Genomic DNA, 20,198 nt, shown 5'->3' with positions numbered 1-20,198 from the left:
CTGTTGATTAATATTTAGATCAACGTACTGATTCGCTTTTATTATCATCATCATCATGGTCACTATTATTGTTGTTGTTGTCTCCATTCAAATTAATATCATTATTTACATTTAAATATGACGTTGACGACAATTCTGTCAAATTTGATTCAATGATTTTCTCTGCTTCTCTTGTTATTGTCGATTCTTCATCTTCCTCTTGATGTTCTTCTTCTTCTTCATCTTGTTTCATTGGGGTAGTTTCTGATGATGATGGTGATGATGGTGGTTGTATTATTTCGGATGATGGTATGGTTTCAATATCTTTATCCATCTCTACCACCTCCTCTACCACCTCATCCTGCTCCAATACCACCAATGCTTCCTCTTCCAATTGTTGTTGTTGTGGTGTTGGTGGTTCATTAATATATTGTATACTATCCATACTACCCATATTGAGAAGGGGTAGTTGAGAACTAGATGTATCAATCAAAAAGCTTTGGGTAGAGATGCCAAGTTCGGTTTTGCAGTCAACATCATATGACGTGGATGAATTAAAAGTGATCAAATCACTTTGGCTTGTTGATATGGCTATACTCTGTTGTTTTGATTGTTGTTGTTGTTGTTCAACAAGAAGGTTATTATTGGATTCATCTTTCGTCGGTATTGATTTACTTGTATCACTATAAATAAAATAATCGTCACATGTATTTGTACTTGGAGCGTCATCACCTTGTTCCTGTTCTTCATCATCATCTATTTTATCTTCTTCTTCTTCTTCTTCTTCCTCTATTTCATCTGGTTGTTGATTGCTAATATTATCATTGAGGATTGGTAAATCTGATGTAATGGTTTTATCTGGACTATTATATATTGTTGGTGGTTGAAGTGGTTGTTGTTGTTGTTCAAGTACTGTATCAATTAAACTACTACTACTATCTATTTGTTGTAATGTATTTGGTTTTATAACTGGTGAATTATTATTATTATTGTTATTAATATTATTATTATTATTATGTTCTTTAAAAGATTCAAAGAATAGATCAGATTGTCTAATACTATCTTCTTTGATATATTCCTCTGCTTCTTCGAATAGGGCATTTTCATCAGAGATGGTGGTAGTTTGATGGGACAATATCTCTACCCACAATCTGAGGAATGAATAGTTTGAACATTTGAGACAGAATATTCTTTGATGAGATACAATTTCAAAGCAATCGGCACCACCTCCACATTTACATTCTCGAATATAAGCATTGTTGAGATTGATTCCAGTGTTTGTCATTGGATCCTTTGGTGAATCGTAATACCATAATATGTTTTCCCCAGCCTCTTTAAGTGCAAAGTATTTTACTTTTCTCTCTTGTGAATGTTTTTTCTTTTTACCCAAATATCCTCCATAAATTATATTCTAAACAATAAAAGTAAATCAAATCAATAAGATATGTAATGTATATATATGATGTATTCTTATTCTATGCTTACTCTAAAAATATAAAAAGTACCATCATCTCTAAAAACATCTTTAGAGTTTGAAGCAGGAACTATTAAACCCAAATCCATGATTTCTTGACATAATCTAATTGCTTCGTCTCTTGCACCAACCTCTCGTTGACAATTTTTAAGCAACCATGTAACAGCCTCTGATCCAACAAAACAATCTTTAAATTTCTTGAATAATTTAGATCTATCTTTTCTTTCAACTCCATCTTCTTGTTTCATTTTTTGTACAATTATATAAATCTAAAAGTTATAAGTAAGTATTTCTTTTGTTCTTTTCTTTTCTTTTTTGTTTTTTTCTTATTTACATACTTTATCATCACTTATACCTAAAAATTCTTTAAATACATAAAGTAGATTACTATCTCTAAAAGGTTGATCACAATAGACATGTCTAATAATAGATTTATCCAATAGATATTGACCAAGTTGTATACAGTGATTACGTGTAGCACATATACCATGTGTCAGTAGCCATTCAACCATATCAAATCCTGTAAAACATTGTTTATGATATTGAAATCCAGTGTATCTATCTTTAATCGTCAATCCTGTTGGTGGAGTTTTCATCATTGATATAATATCTTTAATCTAAATATAATAATAATAATAATAATAGGAGTAAATAATTATATAGTCGTAGATATAATAATAATATTATTATTATTTTTTGATACAAACATGATATTTTGTATTATTGATTGGAGAATAAATGACAGTTCTATCGGGTATAGAATTTGATGATAATTTGCCAAAATATACTTTTCCAGGTGAAGTTGGTGATGATGGAGGTGAACAAGGTAAAGAATCTGAACTATTTCGATTACAATTTAGATTTCTTCTTTTAGATTCGATATTATTATTCGTATTCGTATTGGGATTATTATTAGTATTTGGATTTGGATTAAAATTTTGATGTTGAAGTTGAAAGTTAGTATTATTATTATTATTATTATTTGTATTGTTATTACAACTATTATTATTATTGATATCTTGATTTGTAAAAGTTGGAGGAGATGAAGTTGAAAGTTGTATACAGTTTGTTTGAACTGATGTCGATTCCATTATATCTTTAACATATTCTTTATGTTCTTGTATAGTGACAAGATTATTATCGCCACCATTACTACTACTACTATCACCCAATTTAATATTGTCTATTAGGTCTACTCCAGCAGCCTCTGTTGTTATCGTCATTGTATCTTCTTTTCTATTGTAGTTTTTACTACTAATGTTATTATTGCTATTGGTATTATCAACGTCGTCACCCAAACTATGAGATAATGGCAGATGATTATGATGATGATGATGATAAGGTGTATGATGATGATTACTACTATAGGTATCTTTCATTGTTGTTATTGCTGTTGTTCCTATAGTTGATGTCATTTACTTGACTCTCAGATATAAATATATATATATATATAGTCCTCTCTATAAATATATTGCTATATTCTCCTCCTTTTTCAAGAAAAAGAAAAGCAAACAAGACTATAGGTCTACAATGTGGATATTTCCAAACACCTTGATAATGGTAGTTGTTGTTGGTGTTTCTATTATTATTATTATTATTATTATTGTTGTTGTTATTATTGGTGTATCGTTTATTTGAACAAATCTGAATCTTTTAAAAGATGAATAGTATAGAAAGTTGACTTGACTTTTAGAATGAGAATGAATGAAAGAGTGAGTGAATTAATTATCTAGTTATTTTGTGTGTGGTTGGTATGTTTTAGCATGCTAGGAATGATTATATTTTTGTTGAATTGATGAATAGATAGATATATGATATGATTATTTTCTACTATTTAACGTTGGGTCGCTTTTACTAAGATAAGATCTATCCACGTTGTTGTTGTTGCTGCTGTGTACAATGTCTAAACAAAGGGAAAGCAAAGCAGCAAACCAAAAATAAAAAAAAGTATAGTTTTTAAAACATTTTAATTGATTTTATTTATTTTAAAATTTCCTTGACAGAATCCCAGAGATTCGAAACAAACAAACAAATAATTACATTTTCTATTTTTTACTCTTAAATTAATATGTAATGTTGAAAATAATCATCATCATCACATATGACCGACCAACTACAACTGATAGATTAACAAATGGGTGGGGGGGGGGGGCATTACTTTACAAAAACAATAATAATAATATCCAAGGAATAAATTATTAATCTAAAGATCAAAGATGGTACACCATCTTCTTTCTTCCTTTGAATTGGCCCATCCTTCCATCTTGCATGATTGTTTATGCCGATGGCGGATTCATAAAGTATATCTTGATCATCGATGCAGATGGATGGTTGTTTGTTTTTAAAGTTGTTGGCTTTGAGCGTTTCGTGATTCCTGCTGAGAAGTGAACAACGACCATTGTGCTAAAAAAAAACTAAAAAATCTTTGTTGGCACTCTCTCCACCAACAAACTATCTCTTTTTTTCGAAAGGTGTTAATATTCCTACTATATCTACTATATCTATCTATCTATCTATTCATCTGCTACCTCCTACCTACCTACCTACCAAACAATAGATTACTAGAGAAACATACTTACAAGTAGACAAGTAGGGTGAAGAGAAGAAAGAAGAAAGAGTAGCAGTGAGCAACAAACATACAGGATAGGGTAGAGTAGCGAGACTACTACTTTAATAGCCTCATCTTTAAACAGATAGCATAGCAGTATTTGATGTAAGTTTAGTCAATGATTTATTATTATTATTATTATTCACGCAGCAGCTGTAGTGGTAGAAAGTAATTCGTAATGGATGAATGGGATCTCTGTTGATGACCCCCCTGTTTATTATATATACTACATACAACACACACACACACACACCTCTCTGAATGAATGCAATAGGATTGTGTGTGTACGCATATGCATGTGTGAGGGGTGAGGCGAGGGTTTCATCAAATCAAATCAGGTCACCACCCTCCCCCTCCCCATAAACACCACCAACACCACAACCACACAATGAACCCCTTTCATCAAACAACCCAAGTTTAAAGTTAGACCAGACCCTATCTAAAGGGGAAACTCTCTTTTCAACTTGACATTCGTTTGAGAGACCAATTCAATCAATCAATCATACAATCATACACCTCACACAACAAAAGTACTACTACTATTTTTGTTTGCTTGTTCTACCATATTCATTCATCTTTTATATCATAATAAACAAAGAAACCAATAGATAGATAGATTAACTATAATATACTATATACTTGTATGTTGACATTGTGTCTGTGTTTCAGACATACAATATAATGAAATGAATGACCTCTCGCACACACACATATATCTGTATTTGCACTCCCCCATTCAATCGATTCAATGCTAACAGATGTTTGATTTACTTTCCATTTTTAGGATGACCCATTAATACTAATAATTAAGAGGATTGAACTAAACTATAATAATAATAATAATAATAATAATAATAACACAAAATTAATGACAATTGAAGAACGGAGGAAAAACTTACAAGAAAATAGTACATACAACAAAAAGATTATAATGGAACCGATAAACAGTTGCAACAACGCTGCTGTTGACAGTGGTGGTGGTGGTGGAAGTGGTGAACAATCTTCATCATCATTAACATCTTCAACCAATATAACTAGTATTGTACAGAAACTAATGAATAATAATAATAACCAAAACAATATAATGAGTGGTCGTGAAGGTGAGGATATACCATCTTCTCTACCATCGGTCAAACTGTTGGGAAAGGTCTATCAGACACAATCCAACAATCACATAAAATCTCAACAAATCCTGGTTGGCAAATCATTTCAAAAAAAGACTACAACCAACGACACTACTACTACAAATGGAGAAAGTACTAGTACAAGTACTAGTCCATTTAAACTTAGAGGTTCTGGTGATACGAATATAATCAATAATAATAATGGTAGTAATGTAGTATCTGATGATACTACAATAACAACAACAACAACAACAACAACAAAATCAACATCTACTACAACCAATATTGTACCACCTTTGAATTTAAATATTGGATCTTCATCCCCTCCAACAGAGACAACAACAACGAATGAAGAACAAAAAGGTGAAAATCAATCTCCATCTTCATCATTTGCATCTACGTCTTCATCGTCGTCGTCATCATCATCGTCGTCTGAAACCAAAGGATGGAAAACACAACATTCAGTTCCACTTTCTCCACCAACAGTATCACGTAAAATAAGAAATAGTTATCGTAGCTCAAAGTTGATTGATAGTAATAGTGGTGATGATGGTGAAAGCAATAATAGTGTTAATAGTGTTGGAGGAGGAGGAGGAATTCCATATTATAATCGATCGATATCACCAACTACTACACACTATATGAATGAATTCCCACCATTGGCACCTGTTCCAGCGAGAAATACAAATGGACAACATGGACAACACCAACAACATCAACAACAACAACAACAACAACAACAACAACATAAGGATATAATAGATCATCCAATAAGTCAATCATATTCAGGGCCATCGTCATCGTCAACGAATAGTAGTGGAGGTGGAGGAGTTGGTGGAGCATTTAAAAACTTTAATCGTAATCATCAAGCACATAGAGTGGCAGGTGATTGGAGAGACAAGGTATTTACCCAGGGTGTAACAGCTAATCTAGACAGAAAAGAGCGAAGAAACTTGTTGATTGGGTCAAGAGAACCATCATTGCTTATGAGTAACGATGTTGATGAGACAGGTGGTCTTACTATAACTACATCGACCATGGATGAAGAAGAAAAAGAGGTACAAAGCTTGGTAGATAAATTTAGAGTTAGAAAAGGATCAAACTCTCGTAAATCTAAACTCACCTCTAAAGATGTAGAATGGATTACAAAGAAATTTGTTGATCAACAAGAAGATAATAATAATAATCCAAAAGAACAGGAAATGGAAAAAGAAAAGGAAACTAACAATAATAATAATGTAAAAATCAAACAACAACAAGAATCAACAACAACAACAACAACAACAACAACTAGTACCATTACGATTACACCAGAAGTTTTAGATATAAAACAATCATTAAATAATGGAAAGAATAATATGAATAATGGTAATATTAATAGTATTGGAAGAAGAAAGAGGGGAAAGACGGTTGCCAACCAGTATGTACGTGCACCCAAGTTGTCGTCGTCGTCGCCGTCGTCAATAGACAGTAGCGGCGAGGAAGACGATGACGACGATGAGATTATTACGCCCATGTCCATGCCGAGCTACCGGTTCCTCGAGGAGGCCGGCAAGCGCCGTTACCTAGTGGCCGAGCCGAGTCGAAAGCCAGGCATCAAACCACCCCTTTTCTTGCACGTGCCGACGGTTGCCCACCCCATCCAATTCCACCAAAGCGCACCTGAAAAGATCAACTCGTCTACGATGTCTGTCGCAGTCGAGGAGAATGTAAATACACCCACTTCCCAGTCGCACCCAACTTCCACATCTCTGCTGTACAATCACCAAATCATTAACCGAGTTGCCCACGATAAGGACTTGTCCTATCAGTTTTTCCCAGCACTCTCTATCTCCCACAAGGCTCCACATCGTCATCACCATCACATGACTATTCTTCAAACTACTCCAAATATTAATAATAATAATAATAATAAGACTGGTGGTGGTGTAAATACTGGTGGAGTTGTAGGTCAAGCCAAACAACCTGCAAAAAACAATGCACTTGGTTTGGGGATCAAGGGGTCGCCAACATCAACGTCCACATCACCGTCGTCTCCATCTGGACTGGACGATCCTAGTTATTTGTCCATGTCGCTGTCTCCCCCATCCTCATCGACTGCACCAATCACAGAGTCTGTCCTCTCAGCCAGTTACACACCACGCACCAATGAAGCTCAACGCAAGAGTTATTGGCCAATCAGGTTTGGTCAACAACCAACTCCAGTAGTCACATCCAAACCTTCTGCCACACAACCAATGGTCAAAGATGGGGATAATAATAATAATAATAATCAACAACAACAAGAGAAACATTTGTTGGCAACATCTCCAGACTCTGCAACTACAACTGCATCACCTGCATCTTCACTTGGATCTTCACCATCAATCACTACTGGTATATCACCAGTTTCCGATTCAAATCATCAATCATCTTCTTCTACTAGTCCTCCAACAGCTCAACAACAAACTACCAACTCAAATTCTACAATACTTAGATCAGATTCACCAATTAATGTAGATAATTTGTATAGAGGTATAGAAGAGGATTTCAAAGATCGTAGTGATATTTATTTTGTCAATAATAATAATCTAATTGGTAATAATGCCAATGGTTCACCAAATGTATTTGCATTGTCGATTCATAGTAAACGTGCCATCAAGATCAAGTGTGGTACTGTCGATGCTTTGGTAGAGGCACTTACACACCATCAACTATCTGATCCCAACTTTGCCGAAACCTTTTTATTGACGTTCAAGACATTTACAACGGCCGATTACTTTTTATCAAGACTTACGTATCGATACGAACAAGCCAGTCATATTGTCGATGATCGAGACCCATCAATGAGTGACGAACAACACCAATCTCACTTGGAAAAACAAACCATTATTGCTCGTACCGTCAAACTACGAGTTTGTAGTATCATTAAAATGTGGATCGATAAACATTTCCATGATTTTGACAAAAGTCCAAAATTATTGGATGAATTGGAAAATTTTGTAACTGGTCCACTTTGTGAAGATGGTATGGAAAAAATTGCTCAAAATATTCAAAGAACTATTCAAAGAAGAGTATGTTAAAGTAGAAAAAAGAAAAGAAAAAAAAGAAAAAAAAGAAAATAGAAATATTAATTTATTTATTTTAAATTTTTCTTTTAGTTGGCAGGAGAACAAAAAGATATAATAATTCATGGTAGAATACCACCAGCAATTATACCAAATTTAAAGAATGAACAGATACCAACATTATTTGTATTTGATGATTTGGAGATTGCAAGACAATTGACATTGATCGAACATGAATCCTACTCGTTGATTAAACCATACGAGTGTGTAAATTTAGCATTTAGCAAACCTGGAAAGGAAGAAAAGGCACCCAACATTTGGAATATCATCAAACGTTCAAATAACATTCCACTTTGGGTTGCCACCGAAATTGTACAAGAAGAAAGATTAACAAAACGTGCAAATATTATAAAGAAATTTATTTCAATTGCTGATGTAAGAAAAAGAAAATAGAAAAAATAGAAATATAATTATATTTATTAATATATCTATTTATTTTTTAATTTTCTTTAGCATTGTAGAAATTTAAATAATTATAATGCAGTAATGGAAATATTATCAGGATTAAATATGACACCAGTGTATAGATTAAAAAAGACATGGGAAACCATATCAAGAAAATATTTGGCAACTTTTAAACATTTGAATTCACTGATGGCCAACAAGGGCAATTTCAAGGTGTATCGAGATGTATTGCACACCAAGAATCCGCCGTGTCTCCCATTCCTCGGTGTCTATCTCACCGATCTAACCTTTCTCGAGGAGGGTTCCCCCGAGACTCTGGAAGGCGGTCTCATCAACATGATCAAACGTACGCAGTTAGCAGCCGTCATTCAAGAAATCCAACAATTCCAACAACAACCCTACTCTTTTACACCCGTCCCTATTATTCGTGACTTTTTACTTCAAGTTCAAGGTTTACAAGAACGTGCATTATACAAACAATCTAAATTAATTGAACCTTAACAACAAACAAACAAACAAAAAACATAATTAACATAACATAACAACAAAACAAACAAACAAACAACATCTATATATCTATAATATAAATTTAAAATAATTATATATTATTTATATATAATATAATTATTTGTTATTTTCCAAAATAGAGAAATAGAGAAATAGAGAGGAGAGAGATAAAAGTGTCAAACCATTAAAAAGTGTTTTCCCACAAATTTGAATTAATCGAATTGTATTAATATCTTTTTGAACATTTTTTAAACATTTAATTGTTTGTTTGAGAGAGTCGATGTTCAAAAAAACAAAAAAAAGATAATTAATTAAAGTACTTCAATATTATAGAGAGAGAGAGAATATAACCAACTAATATTATAAGCTATATAGTATTTTTAATAAGGTATACTGCTACACAAAAAGTATACAACTATTTATTTATTTATATATTTATTATTAGTAATTTAAGAATAATGATTATGAGTCAAGAGAATAATAACATTAATAGTAATAATCAAAATGTAGTAGGAGGTGCAGGAGAAGGTGGAGAAGTAGCAGAAGGAGGAGGAGAAGAAGAAGTTGTTAATAAAGTAGATAATAATTCACCTTCAACTATGATTACTACTACAACAAATACATCACCATCATCATCATCTGATACTACTACTACTACTACTATTCAACCTCAACCTCAACAACAACAAACTAAATTTACATGTACAATAACAAATTACTCTACCAAAGATACACCATTCTATACAACATCTGAAACCGTATGGGGTTTAACATGGTAAATATAAATAATAATAATATCAAACTGTTCTCTCTCTTTTTTTTTTTTTCTCTTTTTTTTTATTTAACCTTTTATTTTATTTATTTATACTTTTAGGAGAGTATATATATTCCCAAAAGGGAATACATCACAAGATGATTTATCACTGTTTCTAGACATGGCAGAGATTAAGCAACCAAACTTTTTATGTCAAAAAGTAAACTTTGTAATGGAGATTTGCAACCAAAAGAATCCAGAAGCTAGTATTAAAAAGATATCGGAACACATCTTTACACCAAAGAGCTCCGATTGGGGTTTCAACAAGTTTATGAGATTGGCCGATCTAAATAATCCAAACAATGGATTCATCAAAGATGATACTCTTATCATTACTGTTCAAATTTATAATGTTATTCCTGAATCAAATACTCATAGAGGTGTTTTTTCGTATGAATCAAAATATAAAAGATAGAAAGAATAATGTTAAATTGTTAAATTTTCTATTTAATTTTAATTTAGATATAATTCAAAAAAATTGACAGGATTTGTTGGATTAAAGAATCAAGGAGCAACATGTTATATGAATTCATTATTACAAGCATTATATCAAATATCACCATTTAGAAAAGCTGTTTATGAATTACCTACCTCTTCTTCTTCTTCTAATAATAATCAAAATAATAATCAAAATGATCAAACTGAAATTACAATTCCATTGGCATTACAAAGATTATTTTACAAGATGCAATTTGGAACCAATACAGTATCGACCAAAGAATTGACAAAAAGTTTTGGATGGGGAACACATGATATTTTTACACAACATGACGTTCAAGAATTGAATCGTGTACTTTGCGATAATTTAAATGATAAGATGAAAAGTACAAAAGCTGAAGGAACTATAGATAAATTATTTAGAGGAAAAATTAAGAATTTTATTAAATGTGAAAAGGTTAAATATGAATCAACAAGAGAAGAATTTTTTTATGGTACGACGACAAACAAAAGAAAACAAAAGAAAACAAAAAGAAAAGTATTTATTTCTAATTCTATTTATTTATTTATTTAATTTTTTAGATTTATCATTAAATGTTAAAGGATGTTCAAATATACTTGCATCATTTGGCAAGTATACAGAGATTGAAAGATTAGATGGATCAAATCAATATGATGCAGAAGGATTTGGTTTACAAGATGCAAACAAGGGTCTTAGATTTCTTTCTTTTCCACCAGTACTTCATCTTCAATTAAAACGTTTTGAATATGATCCACATCGTGATTCAAATGTTAAAGTCAATGATAAATATACTTTTCCAGATAAATTGGATTTATCACCTTATTTGGATGAAGGTTCTGATAAATCAATTTCTTCAATTTATCGTCTTCAAGGGTAAAATAGAAAAAAACAAAAAAAACAATAAGAATTAATTATTAATATTTTTTATTTTTTTTATTTTTTTTTAGAGTATTAATTCATTCAGGAGATATACATAATGGACATTATTATGCATTTATTAGACCAAGTAAAACAGGAGATTGGTTAAAATTTGATGATGAAGATGTATCTAAATGTTCATTTTCACAAGTTTGTGATGAATCATTTGGATCCGAGGTGGAAGGTCAAGTTTCAAGATTCCCATCACTTAGGAATTTTACCAATGCCTACATGTTGATTTATCTAAGAGAAAAGGAAATGGATGAATTGTTAAAACCAATACCAGATTGTGAAATACCCGAACATTTAAAAGAAAGATTGGAAAATGAAGAAAAACGTGTCAATACTCGTTTCCTACCTCTAAAGATTTCAACAGATGAAGATTTTGTAAATTCTCATTCATTTGATTTGGTTGATTTTTCAAAAATCTCTTTTCAAAATATTCCAATTAAAACTACTGAAACTATGAATATTTCTTATTTAAAGGTAAATAGAAAGAAAACAAATAATATAAATAGAATTAATTTATTAATTTATTTTTTTAATTTTTTAGAAACAATTAACAACAATATTTGGAGTACCACCAGAAAGACAAAGATTATGGATTTGGGCAATACGTAAAAACAAATCATATAGAATTGATTCAAGACCAGAATCTGATGAAACTAGTCTTGATGAATTACGTAGTAAATGTAAAAATGATATTAAATTACATTTGGAAATTTCCTATATCCCAAGACCTTTAAATGGAAATGTAAATAGATTGAAAGAATAATAGATAAAAAAAAAAAAAAACTAACTATTTTTAATTTTTTAGGAATACTTTCAAAATATTGGAACAAAAGAACCAAAAGAATATGCATTGGTATTTTTAAAATTTTATGATCCACAAACCAAAAGTTTAAGTTTTGTTGGATCAAAAGTGATTGATATTCATTCTCGCGTTTCACTTTTAATGCCTCTTTTATGTCAATTGGCACGTTTACCATCTAATCAACAATTATTATTATTTGAAGAAATTTCAGAACAACAAATTGAACCAATCAAACCAAATGAAACTTTTAAAAAGGTTGAAATTGGTAATGGTGATATTATTGTTTTTCAAAAACCAATTTCTATTATGTAAATATATTTATAAAAAACAAAATAGAAATATAATTATAACACAGTTTTACTTACCTTTGTTTTAGTGAAAATTATTTATATCCAACAGCAATACAATATTTTTCATATATACATCATAGAATTATAGTACATTTTAAACAAATTGAAAATAATAATATTTGTGGAGATGTGTTTACGTTGGAACTGTCAAAAGAAACCAAATATTCACAAATCACCAAAGCAATTGGACAATATATTCAAGTAGATTCAAATAATATTAGATTAATGACAATACCAAGACTCTCTGGACACGATCTCTATAATCCAATCAAACCAAATGATAATATTCCATTATCTGATATTTTAAATTCAACAGTCAATAATTATTCTTATAGTTTTAGTATTAATAATAATATGAATAATATGAATATCAACAACAATAATCAAAATCAAAATCAAAATAATAGTTTGGATCAATTATTTTTTGAAGTTTTATCAATTCCAGTTAGTGAATGCGAGAATAATAGAAACTTTAGAATTACATGGAAGAATCCTTTTACAGGATCACACGAAAAGGTATCGATTTGGGTAAAAAGAGATGGTACTATTGGAGACTTGAAAACAAATTTTGTAAATATTGTAGATAAACAAATAGAAAGACAATCTGAACAACGACACTCTTTGGAAAAGGATAAAGATAAAATGATGATTGTACCAAAATCATTAGACATTAACAAGATCAAACTGTTAGAAGTTCGTTATCACAAGATTGATAAAGAACTGTCAAATGAAATGGCACTTGGTCATATTATGGATAGTAACACTCTCAAGATGGAATTGATGATTGGACCAGACTCGGTTCCCAAGCCGACTGGTGAAACTTTGGTACAAGTGGTTCATTTTAACAATGACTCTGGTATGATTAGTTATTATGGTATTCCATTCCTTTTTGTTGTAAGGGCTGGTGATACAGTCCCTACTGTTCGATCTCGTATCTACCAATCTCATCTCTACAATGAAGTCAGTCAAAATGAATTTCAACGTTGGAAATTGGCAGTTATTACAAACGATAAACAAGTAGAATTCCTTCAAGACGATGTTTCTTTTAAAGATGGAAGTTGGGGAAATTCAATCCTAGGTCTTCATCATCCTTCACTTCCAGTTCAAAAAGCAATTAAAATTAATAAATAAGAGAGGGTAGTAAAGTTGTCGTACGTATTTTTAATCTCATCTCCTCGTCTTTCCCCCCTCTTCCTATTTTCTACAAACAAATCAAAAACCACCTTTTTTCCCTCCATTTCACATAAATACAAATAATTGAAAGTTCGTGGGTTGTTGTAAAATTAAAAAAATATTAATAACAAAAACATCAAACTCGTAATTTAGATTGATAACAAGCACAATCTATTCATAAATACAATAGAGAGAGAAAAATAGATATAAAATATTAAAAAGTTTAATATTAACTAGAGAGAGAGATAATGGATACTACTACAACAACCAATTTAGAAAGTAATCCAAATAATAATGAAACGATCGATCAATTATTAAAGTATGCCAATACAAGAAGAATTGAAATATATACAAGTATCTAATAATATTTTTATTGTTAAAGGGAAATACATAATGAACCTCAATTGGATTTAAAAAGAAAAATAGATAAATTAAATCAAATAACTGGAAGAAGAGGAAGCATCAACAAAATATCATCACTATTGACACCAAAAACAAAAGAAGAAGCTAAATTTAATGCCAGTCTTTTAGAACAAAATGAAAAATTAACTAGAATGTTTGGTGAACGTCCTGAAATTGTAATGAAACAATAATAATAATAATAATAATAAAAGAAACAAAACAAAATTGTGTAAATAAAAAATGAAGATCAAAAAAAAAAAAAAAACTATACAATAGATCAAGTAAACTGGAACTGTAGTTCCAACATTGGTGTTGATGATGTTCATGATGATGATGGTGATCAACACATGGGTAAACTGTCGCTTGGAAGTAGTTAAAGTGGGTTTATATAAATGAAACCAATCAATTTAAACATTTAAATTAAAACCAAACTCTACTCACTCTTTAATGTTTCTCAACACAAATCTCTATATATAGAATCGATTACATCAGATTTGGAAAAGGAGGGAAGGTATATATATATAAAAATATATACAAAACACAACATCTCTCTTTTTTTTATACATCAATCAATCAATCAATCAATCACCCTCAAGACTGGTTGCATGATTGGTGGTAGTCAACACCAGAGGGATAAAGAGGAAGGACACACAAGGTTGTATTTTTGCATCGATCACCCTTCACTGGCTCATCAAAAAAAAAGCATTGATTGGAGGAATAATGATTGTCACCACTCACCACACTTGAACAGCAGCTTTAAAAAAGTTGACTACCGAGGATGGGTAGGTCATCATCCCCTTTCCCGCTTGAAGTTGTTTTGAAAACCATACTTTTTTTTTTTTTTTTTTTGGTTGGGGTGTGAACCATTCGAAGACCAAAAATATTCAATCAAACCACCACCTCCATCCATCTCTGCAACCCTTTTTTTTAAAATTATAATTTTATTTATTTTAAATCACTAAAGAGTTGAACATAAAAGTAGTTGGTCGACAATCATTTCAACTCATCAAATACATCTTATTTCTCTACTCTCTAAACTAAACTAAAAGTTTAAAAGTTTTTCCATTATTTTAAATTAATAATAATAATAACATCTACCAAAATGTAAGTAATCAAAATAACTTTATATTATTTATAATTCCAATCCTCTAATTTATCCTTCCTCTAATTATCCTTCCTAATTATAGTCTCTCTAAAATGAACAAGACAATCTATGTTATTTTTGCCCTCCTCGTTATGATCTCAATGGCCCTTGCTGTAACTGAGAGTGTGTATCACATATTCTATGGGGATCGATTGATCAATGATGCCTCATTTCAAAATATTAAAATTTTTTTTCTTTTCTTTCAATTTAGCTACTACTACTACTACAACCACTACAGCTGATCCAACTACTACTACCACCACAGGTACTACTACCACAGGTACCACTACTACAGGTACCACTACTACAGGTACTACTACCACCACTGGAACTACTGCTGCAATCACCACCACTGCCACCACCACTACCAACGTTACCACTACTACCACCGGTGCTGGATCATCATTGGTTGCAGCTCCATTGGTTGCCCTCGTTGCTATTATCTTCTCTTTGATCCTCTAAATTTCAAAAAAGATAGATAATAATAATAATGGTTTTTTAAAAATGCCCGTCGGTGGTAATAATAATCATAATAATAATAATGTCCCAAATATAAAAAAGCCCTCCCATCAACCAACCAATTAAAAAAAAAAAAAAAAAAAAAAAAGAATTAATAAACTTGATATTGGGTTGTTTCTAAAACCAAAAAACTCTTCTTCTTTTGATTTATTAATGAATTGATTCATTTACTTGTTTGGATTTGACTCTGTCTATCTTGAATTCCAAGTTTTTTGTTTAATCCTCATAATACTAAATACAAACTCTTGTTTGATATATATTTAGTCAATAATTTTAAAAACAAATCAAATGTGATAGGGTTACTACAAAGGTATTTATTATGATTTTAGAATTTATGGTTACAATAGTTGTCATTCACAATGGTAATATAGGATGCGCAATTTTGGGTCTCCTTTCAAATATGTCGGTTGATCTATATTTGCAAATATTTCTCATAGAGACAAGTGATCGTCGTCATTGAAATCTCCTTGTCAGATATCTCTGGTTGAGTTCTTACATCGTCCATCTCCTCTTTGAATATGCATGTCTATTAACCTTTAAGATTAATGCTTTCAAACAGGTGTAAATGGTCTATTCTCAAGACATTGTACTTGCATCTCCTTGTCCAAAATTAAAAAACCATCAAATAATCATGAATTCAATTCTCCGGACTTGTGTGTGTGTGAGTGAGTGAGAGGATGATTGGATTGAATATTTTTGGTGTCTGCATGGTCATGGTTTTGTTGAACAACAACACACAAGTCCCCTCTCACATAATTGTTCGTACAACCCCTTTTTGATTTAAAATTATAATTTTATTTATTTTAAATCACTAAAGAGTTGAACATAAAAGTAGTTGGTCGACAATCATTTCAACTCATCACTTTTTGATACATCTTTCAAATACATTTATTTTAAATTAATAATAACATCAACAAAATGTAAGAAATCAAAATAACTTTATATTATTTATAATTCCAATCCTCTAAATTGTCCTTCCTAATTATCCTTCCTATAGTCTCTCTATCTCACTCTAAAAAATGAACAAGACAATCTATGTTATTTTTGCCCTCCTCGTTATGATCTCAATGGCCCTTGCTGTAACTGAGAGTATGTATCACATTCTCTATGGGGATCGATCAATGATGCCTCATTTCAAAATATTAAAATCTATGTTTTTTTTATTAATTTTTTTTCTTTTAATTAAATTTAGCTACTACAACTACTACAACTACTACAGCCGATCCAACTACTACTACCACCACAGGTACTACTACTACAGGTACTACCACTACTGGTACCACTACTACAGGTACTACTACCACAGGCACAACTACTACAGGTACCACCACTGCCACTACCACCTCCACCACTGGTTCACCTCCAAACCTTACCACTACCACCGGTGCTGGATCATCATTGGTTGCAGCTCCATTGGTTGCCCTCGTTGCCATCATCTTCTCTTTGATCCTCTAAATTTAAATCGATCGTTTCAAAAAGATAGATAATAATAATAATGGTTTTTTAAAATGCCCGTCGGTGGTAATAATAATCATAATAATAATAATGTCCAATATTTTTTAAAAAAACACCAATAAAGGATAAATCATAGTATCTTTTGAATTAATTGACCAATCTCTTTTTTTTTTATGCAAAGAACAATGGGGTCTTATGTGTTGTTAAAAAATTAATCACAAACAGCGAAACTCTTTGAATTAAAAATTTAGCTAGTCAATAGCAGGAAAGGCAAAAAACCAGTTTGACCAATGATGGCTTTTTAACTATGCAGATATGTCCAAAATAGATGAAACTTGGATATAATTGTAGCCACGAGTCAGCAGATTCAGGAAAGGAAAAAAAAAAGGTCTCAGCTCTCCACCCCATGCGAAAAAAGAGCAAAAAGGATTATACAAGGATTGAACTTGTGACCAAAGGATTTGCAGTCCTCTACTCTACCACTGAGCTAATAATCCATTATTTTAGCGTCTATCTTTTTGGAGTTTTCCCCTATTTATAGGCCCTTTTTCGCAATAAACCAAACGACTACCAAAGGTAAACCACCTCTCAAAATAATTAAAATTCTACCTTTGTATCTATATAGTTATTACAAGACACAACTACCAACCATTAATCGCATAATCATATGTATGATTATTATTACTGTTTTACTATTTTATTGTGTTGATTAGAGAAGGGGATGAGGAAGGAAAGATTGTTTAGGATTGTTGCTTGTTCTCAAAATTGTAATCTATATTTTGGTTGTAGTTGGAGGAGAATCAAAGGATGATAGTTTGTATTCGTTCTGTAATTGTATGTGTTACTGATTCGTCGGTTTGGTTCATTAGAGCCAAGTGCCATCGATTACATAATTCTAACGTCTTGTTCCAGTTTACTTTTAAAATATATGTCGCATATCATTTAGCAATCTAGCTCGCAGATATTGTTCAGTGAATGGTTCATCTCTTTGGTGACGTAGATCATTAGGTCGGAACCATATTCGTTCGAGTGTTGCAGCGACCAAGTTTGTGGTCATTGGAGTTTGTTTGAGGTTGAGGAGGGTGATGTCCCAAGCTGGTGGTGGAATGTTGTTGGCAGCAGTGACCTCTTTCAGTATCTTCACTGGCAGCGTGGTCTCCTTGCATTGGAAGAACAAGTGCTTGGAGGATTCATCTTTACCACACGACACACAGATGGAGGCGACTGGGTCACCCATGACTAGCGGGAGACATTTGGTTACATATTTCCAAACCATATCTCGACCCTTTGGTAACACGATGGTAGAAAGAGCAGCTAGCTCATTGGATACACTCTGTCATCGGTTGCTAAGATCTTTTGACCTGGGGTCGCACACGTTCCACTTTTCGTTGGCTATGGTCAGCCTTTGGAGGTACACTCGTGCAAAAAAGGGCCTATAATTTTTTTTTTTTTAATAAATCTGGACTCTAGTCGTCGGACGATAGAGTAATTATGGTTTATTTGTTTTAATTTTAATTAAAATAGTTAGAGGTTCTGTTAATATAGGGCTTGTATCCCCGTTGTTGGGTGATATTATTTCTTATATTATTATTATTATTTTATTGGCCTATATTTTTTTTTTTTTTTTAACATCTATGACTACCACCATTCACATCCGTGATAGTCTTACGTTTATTGAAAAGAAAAAAAGGGGGATTTTTACTTTTTTGGATTGTTGATTCAGTTTTGGAAAACTAAATGGTTGGTTAAAGGTTGTTTTGTTGGATTAGTTTTGGAAAACTTAATGGTTGTGTGTGGGTTGGGCGTTGGATCGCTGGCGCTCCCAAAAAAGTTTACAAGCATTCGCCCTTTCAGGGCTCATTATATATTAAATAAGTTAAAATAGTTAATTTATTTTAGAAATATTTATTTTTATTGTATTTATTATTTTTTAGAATTAATTATTAACTTTTAATATTTTGGATAGAATTATAAAGGTTAAAAAAGTTAAAATTATTTTAGAAAAATAGAAAAATATTGGTTTGATTTAGATTTTGGATTATAAATTCATAATTTTAACCATAATTGGATTGAAATTATAGGCAAACATAGTTCATAGAAAATGGATCAATGGAAAAAGATTGGTTGGTATCACAAGGTATTCCACTTCCATCACTATTTTGGATTATCAATTGTCCACTCAACAAACAACAGATTCTACATGGATGAATAAATAAAGTTGGAGAATGTTTTTGGTATGTAGATACTGTAACTATTTGAATATTGGGAGGTCTAAATCTTTCAGGAATAAAAACATCCGTATATACTTCTGAAGCTGTAGTTTGCATTGTCAAGGTTGGAGGTGAATCAACACAGAGTGTAACCAGTTTACCAATTCTTACAAAATGGATTTGGTTGTATGAATAGACATACAAAGTTGAAATATAACATGGATTGGATGATAAACGAGAATGCTTTAGTGAGAGTGGTTCTAGCAATTACAATAGACAAAACATTGATTATCAATGTTGTATGTAATAGGTTGAATGTTACTGTCATCATAGAATGTTGGTATATTAATTATAAATTGCTGTTATCGTTCAAAGTTGAGCTGAATCTATAGGAGTACTAATCTTTGTTCACATAAGACAAAGAATCCGTCTTGTTGTTTTCAAGAGTGGTGGCGACAAGAGAATGAAAAAAAAAAAAAAAAATGGTGTCAGAGTGTTTCAAACAAAGAATTTCAATACCAACAACAACAACAACATTAAAAGGAGAACCCATGTTGTCTATTATCTTTCGACATCACTTTTAATCATAACATGTATAATGCCAAGACAATAACAGAAATTGCATCACAAAGCGATTTCAAACGATGGTCAGCAAAACAAGTAAAAGAATGGGCTACAAAAGAAGTTCAAGTAAGAGAGGAATATGCCCAGATGCTTCTTGATAATGATGTAGAT

General features: G+C 31.6%; 9 protein-coding genes and 1 non-coding gene across 10 annotated transcripts; 6 read left to right on the top strand and 4 right to left on the bottom strand.

Annotated features, from left to right (window-relative positions):
- Positions 1–19: 19 nt before the first annotated feature.
- On the bottom strand, positions 20–2,868 carry DFA_03679 (uncharacterized protein; the record flags this gene model as incomplete). Its single annotated transcript, XM_004356960.1, has 4 exons — positions 20–1,390; positions 1,465–1,722; positions 1,792–2,070; positions 2,161–2,868. 4 exons carry the CDS (start codon positions 2,866–2,868, stop codon positions 20–22), a joined length of 2,616 nt encoding a protein of 871 aa, XP_004357015.1.
- A 419-nt stretch (positions 2,869–3,287) lies between these two features.
- DFA_03678 (uncharacterized protein) lies at positions 3,288–4,714 on the bottom strand (the record flags this gene model as incomplete). Its single annotated transcript, XM_004356959.1, has 4 exons — positions 3,288–3,356; positions 3,617–3,856; positions 4,145–4,214; positions 4,701–4,714. The coding sequence occupies 4 exons, from the start codon at positions 4,712–4,714 to the stop codon at positions 3,288–3,290; spliced, it is 393 nt and encodes a 130-aa protein (XP_004357014.1).
- Positions 4,715–4,992: 278 nt separating this feature from the next.
- gefY (RasGEF domain-containing protein) lies at positions 4,993–9,198 on the top strand (the record flags this gene model as incomplete). Its single annotated transcript, XM_004356958.1, has 3 exons — positions 4,993–8,238; positions 8,326–8,667; positions 8,746–9,198. The coding sequence occupies 3 exons, from the start codon at positions 4,993–4,995 to the stop codon at positions 9,196–9,198; spliced, it is 4,041 nt and encodes a 1,346-aa protein (XP_004357013.1).
- Positions 9,199–9,662: 464 nt separating this feature from the next.
- usp7 (meprin and TRAF domain-containing protein) lies at positions 9,663–13,691 on the top strand (the record flags this gene model as incomplete). Its single annotated transcript, XM_004356957.1, has 8 exons — positions 9,663–9,979; positions 10,079–10,408; positions 10,481–10,950; positions 11,039–11,351; positions 11,426–11,882; positions 11,950–12,150; positions 12,214–12,518; positions 12,587–13,691. The coding sequence occupies 8 exons, from the start codon at positions 9,663–9,665 to the stop codon at positions 13,689–13,691; spliced, it is 3,498 nt and encodes a 1,165-aa protein (XP_004357012.1).
- A 290-nt stretch (positions 13,692–13,981) lies between these two features.
- On the top strand, positions 13,982–14,326 carry DFA_03675 (uncharacterized protein; the record flags this gene model as incomplete). Its single annotated transcript, XM_004356956.1, has 2 exons — positions 13,982–14,052; positions 14,116–14,326. 2 exons carry the CDS (start codon positions 13,982–13,984, stop codon positions 14,324–14,326), a joined length of 282 nt encoding a protein of 93 aa, XP_004357011.1.
- Positions 14,327–15,332: 1,006 nt separating this feature from the next.
- DFA_03674 (uncharacterized protein) lies at positions 15,333–15,741 on the top strand (the record flags this gene model as incomplete). The annotated part of the gene is made up of 2 exons (XM_004356955.1): positions 15,333–15,402; positions 15,491–15,741. 2 exons carry the CDS (start codon positions 15,333–15,335, stop codon positions 15,739–15,741), a joined length of 321 nt encoding a protein of 106 aa, XP_004357010.1.
- A 376-nt stretch (positions 15,742–16,117) lies between these two features.
- Positions 16,118–16,258, top strand: DFA_03673 (uncharacterized protein; the record flags this gene model as incomplete). The annotated part of the gene is made up of 1 exon (XM_004356954.1): positions 16,118–16,258. The coding sequence occupies one exon, from the start codon at positions 16,118–16,120 to the stop codon at positions 16,256–16,258; it is 141 nt and encodes a 46-aa protein (XP_004357009.1).
- Positions 16,259–16,817: 559 nt separating this feature from the next.
- DFA_03672 (uncharacterized protein) lies at positions 16,818–17,253 on the top strand (the record flags this gene model as incomplete). The annotated part of the gene is made up of 2 exons (XM_004356953.1): positions 16,818–16,887; positions 16,991–17,253. The coding sequence occupies 2 exons, from the start codon at positions 16,818–16,820 to the stop codon at positions 17,251–17,253; spliced, it is 333 nt and encodes a 110-aa protein (XP_004357008.1).
- Positions 17,254–17,678: 425 nt separating this feature from the next.
- Positions 17,679–17,750, bottom strand: DFA_03671. The gene has a single exon. It is a non-coding gene; the product is annotated as a tRNA-Cys (tRNA).
- Positions 17,751–19,328: 1,578 nt separating this feature from the next.
- Positions 19,329–19,706, bottom strand: DFA_03670 (uncharacterized protein; the record flags this gene model as incomplete). Its single annotated transcript, XM_004356952.1, has 1 exon — positions 19,329–19,706. A coding segment is annotated over one exon (378 nt), but the record flags the coding sequence as incomplete, so codon positions are not given.
- Positions 19,707–20,198: the final 492 nt, after the last annotated feature.

The sequence above is a fragment of the Cavenderia fasciculata genome (genome assembly GCF_000203815.1).
Source record: "Cavenderia fasciculata unplaced genomic scaffold Scf_Dfasci-G-b-285a01.f1-5, whole genome shotgun sequence".
NCBI classification, from domain to species: Eukaryota; Evosea; class Eumycetozoa; order Acytosteliales; family Cavenderiaceae; genus Cavenderia; species Cavenderia fasciculata.
Note: the sequence above shows the minus strand (reverse complement) of the source record. Positions and strands in the feature narration are given on the sequence as shown.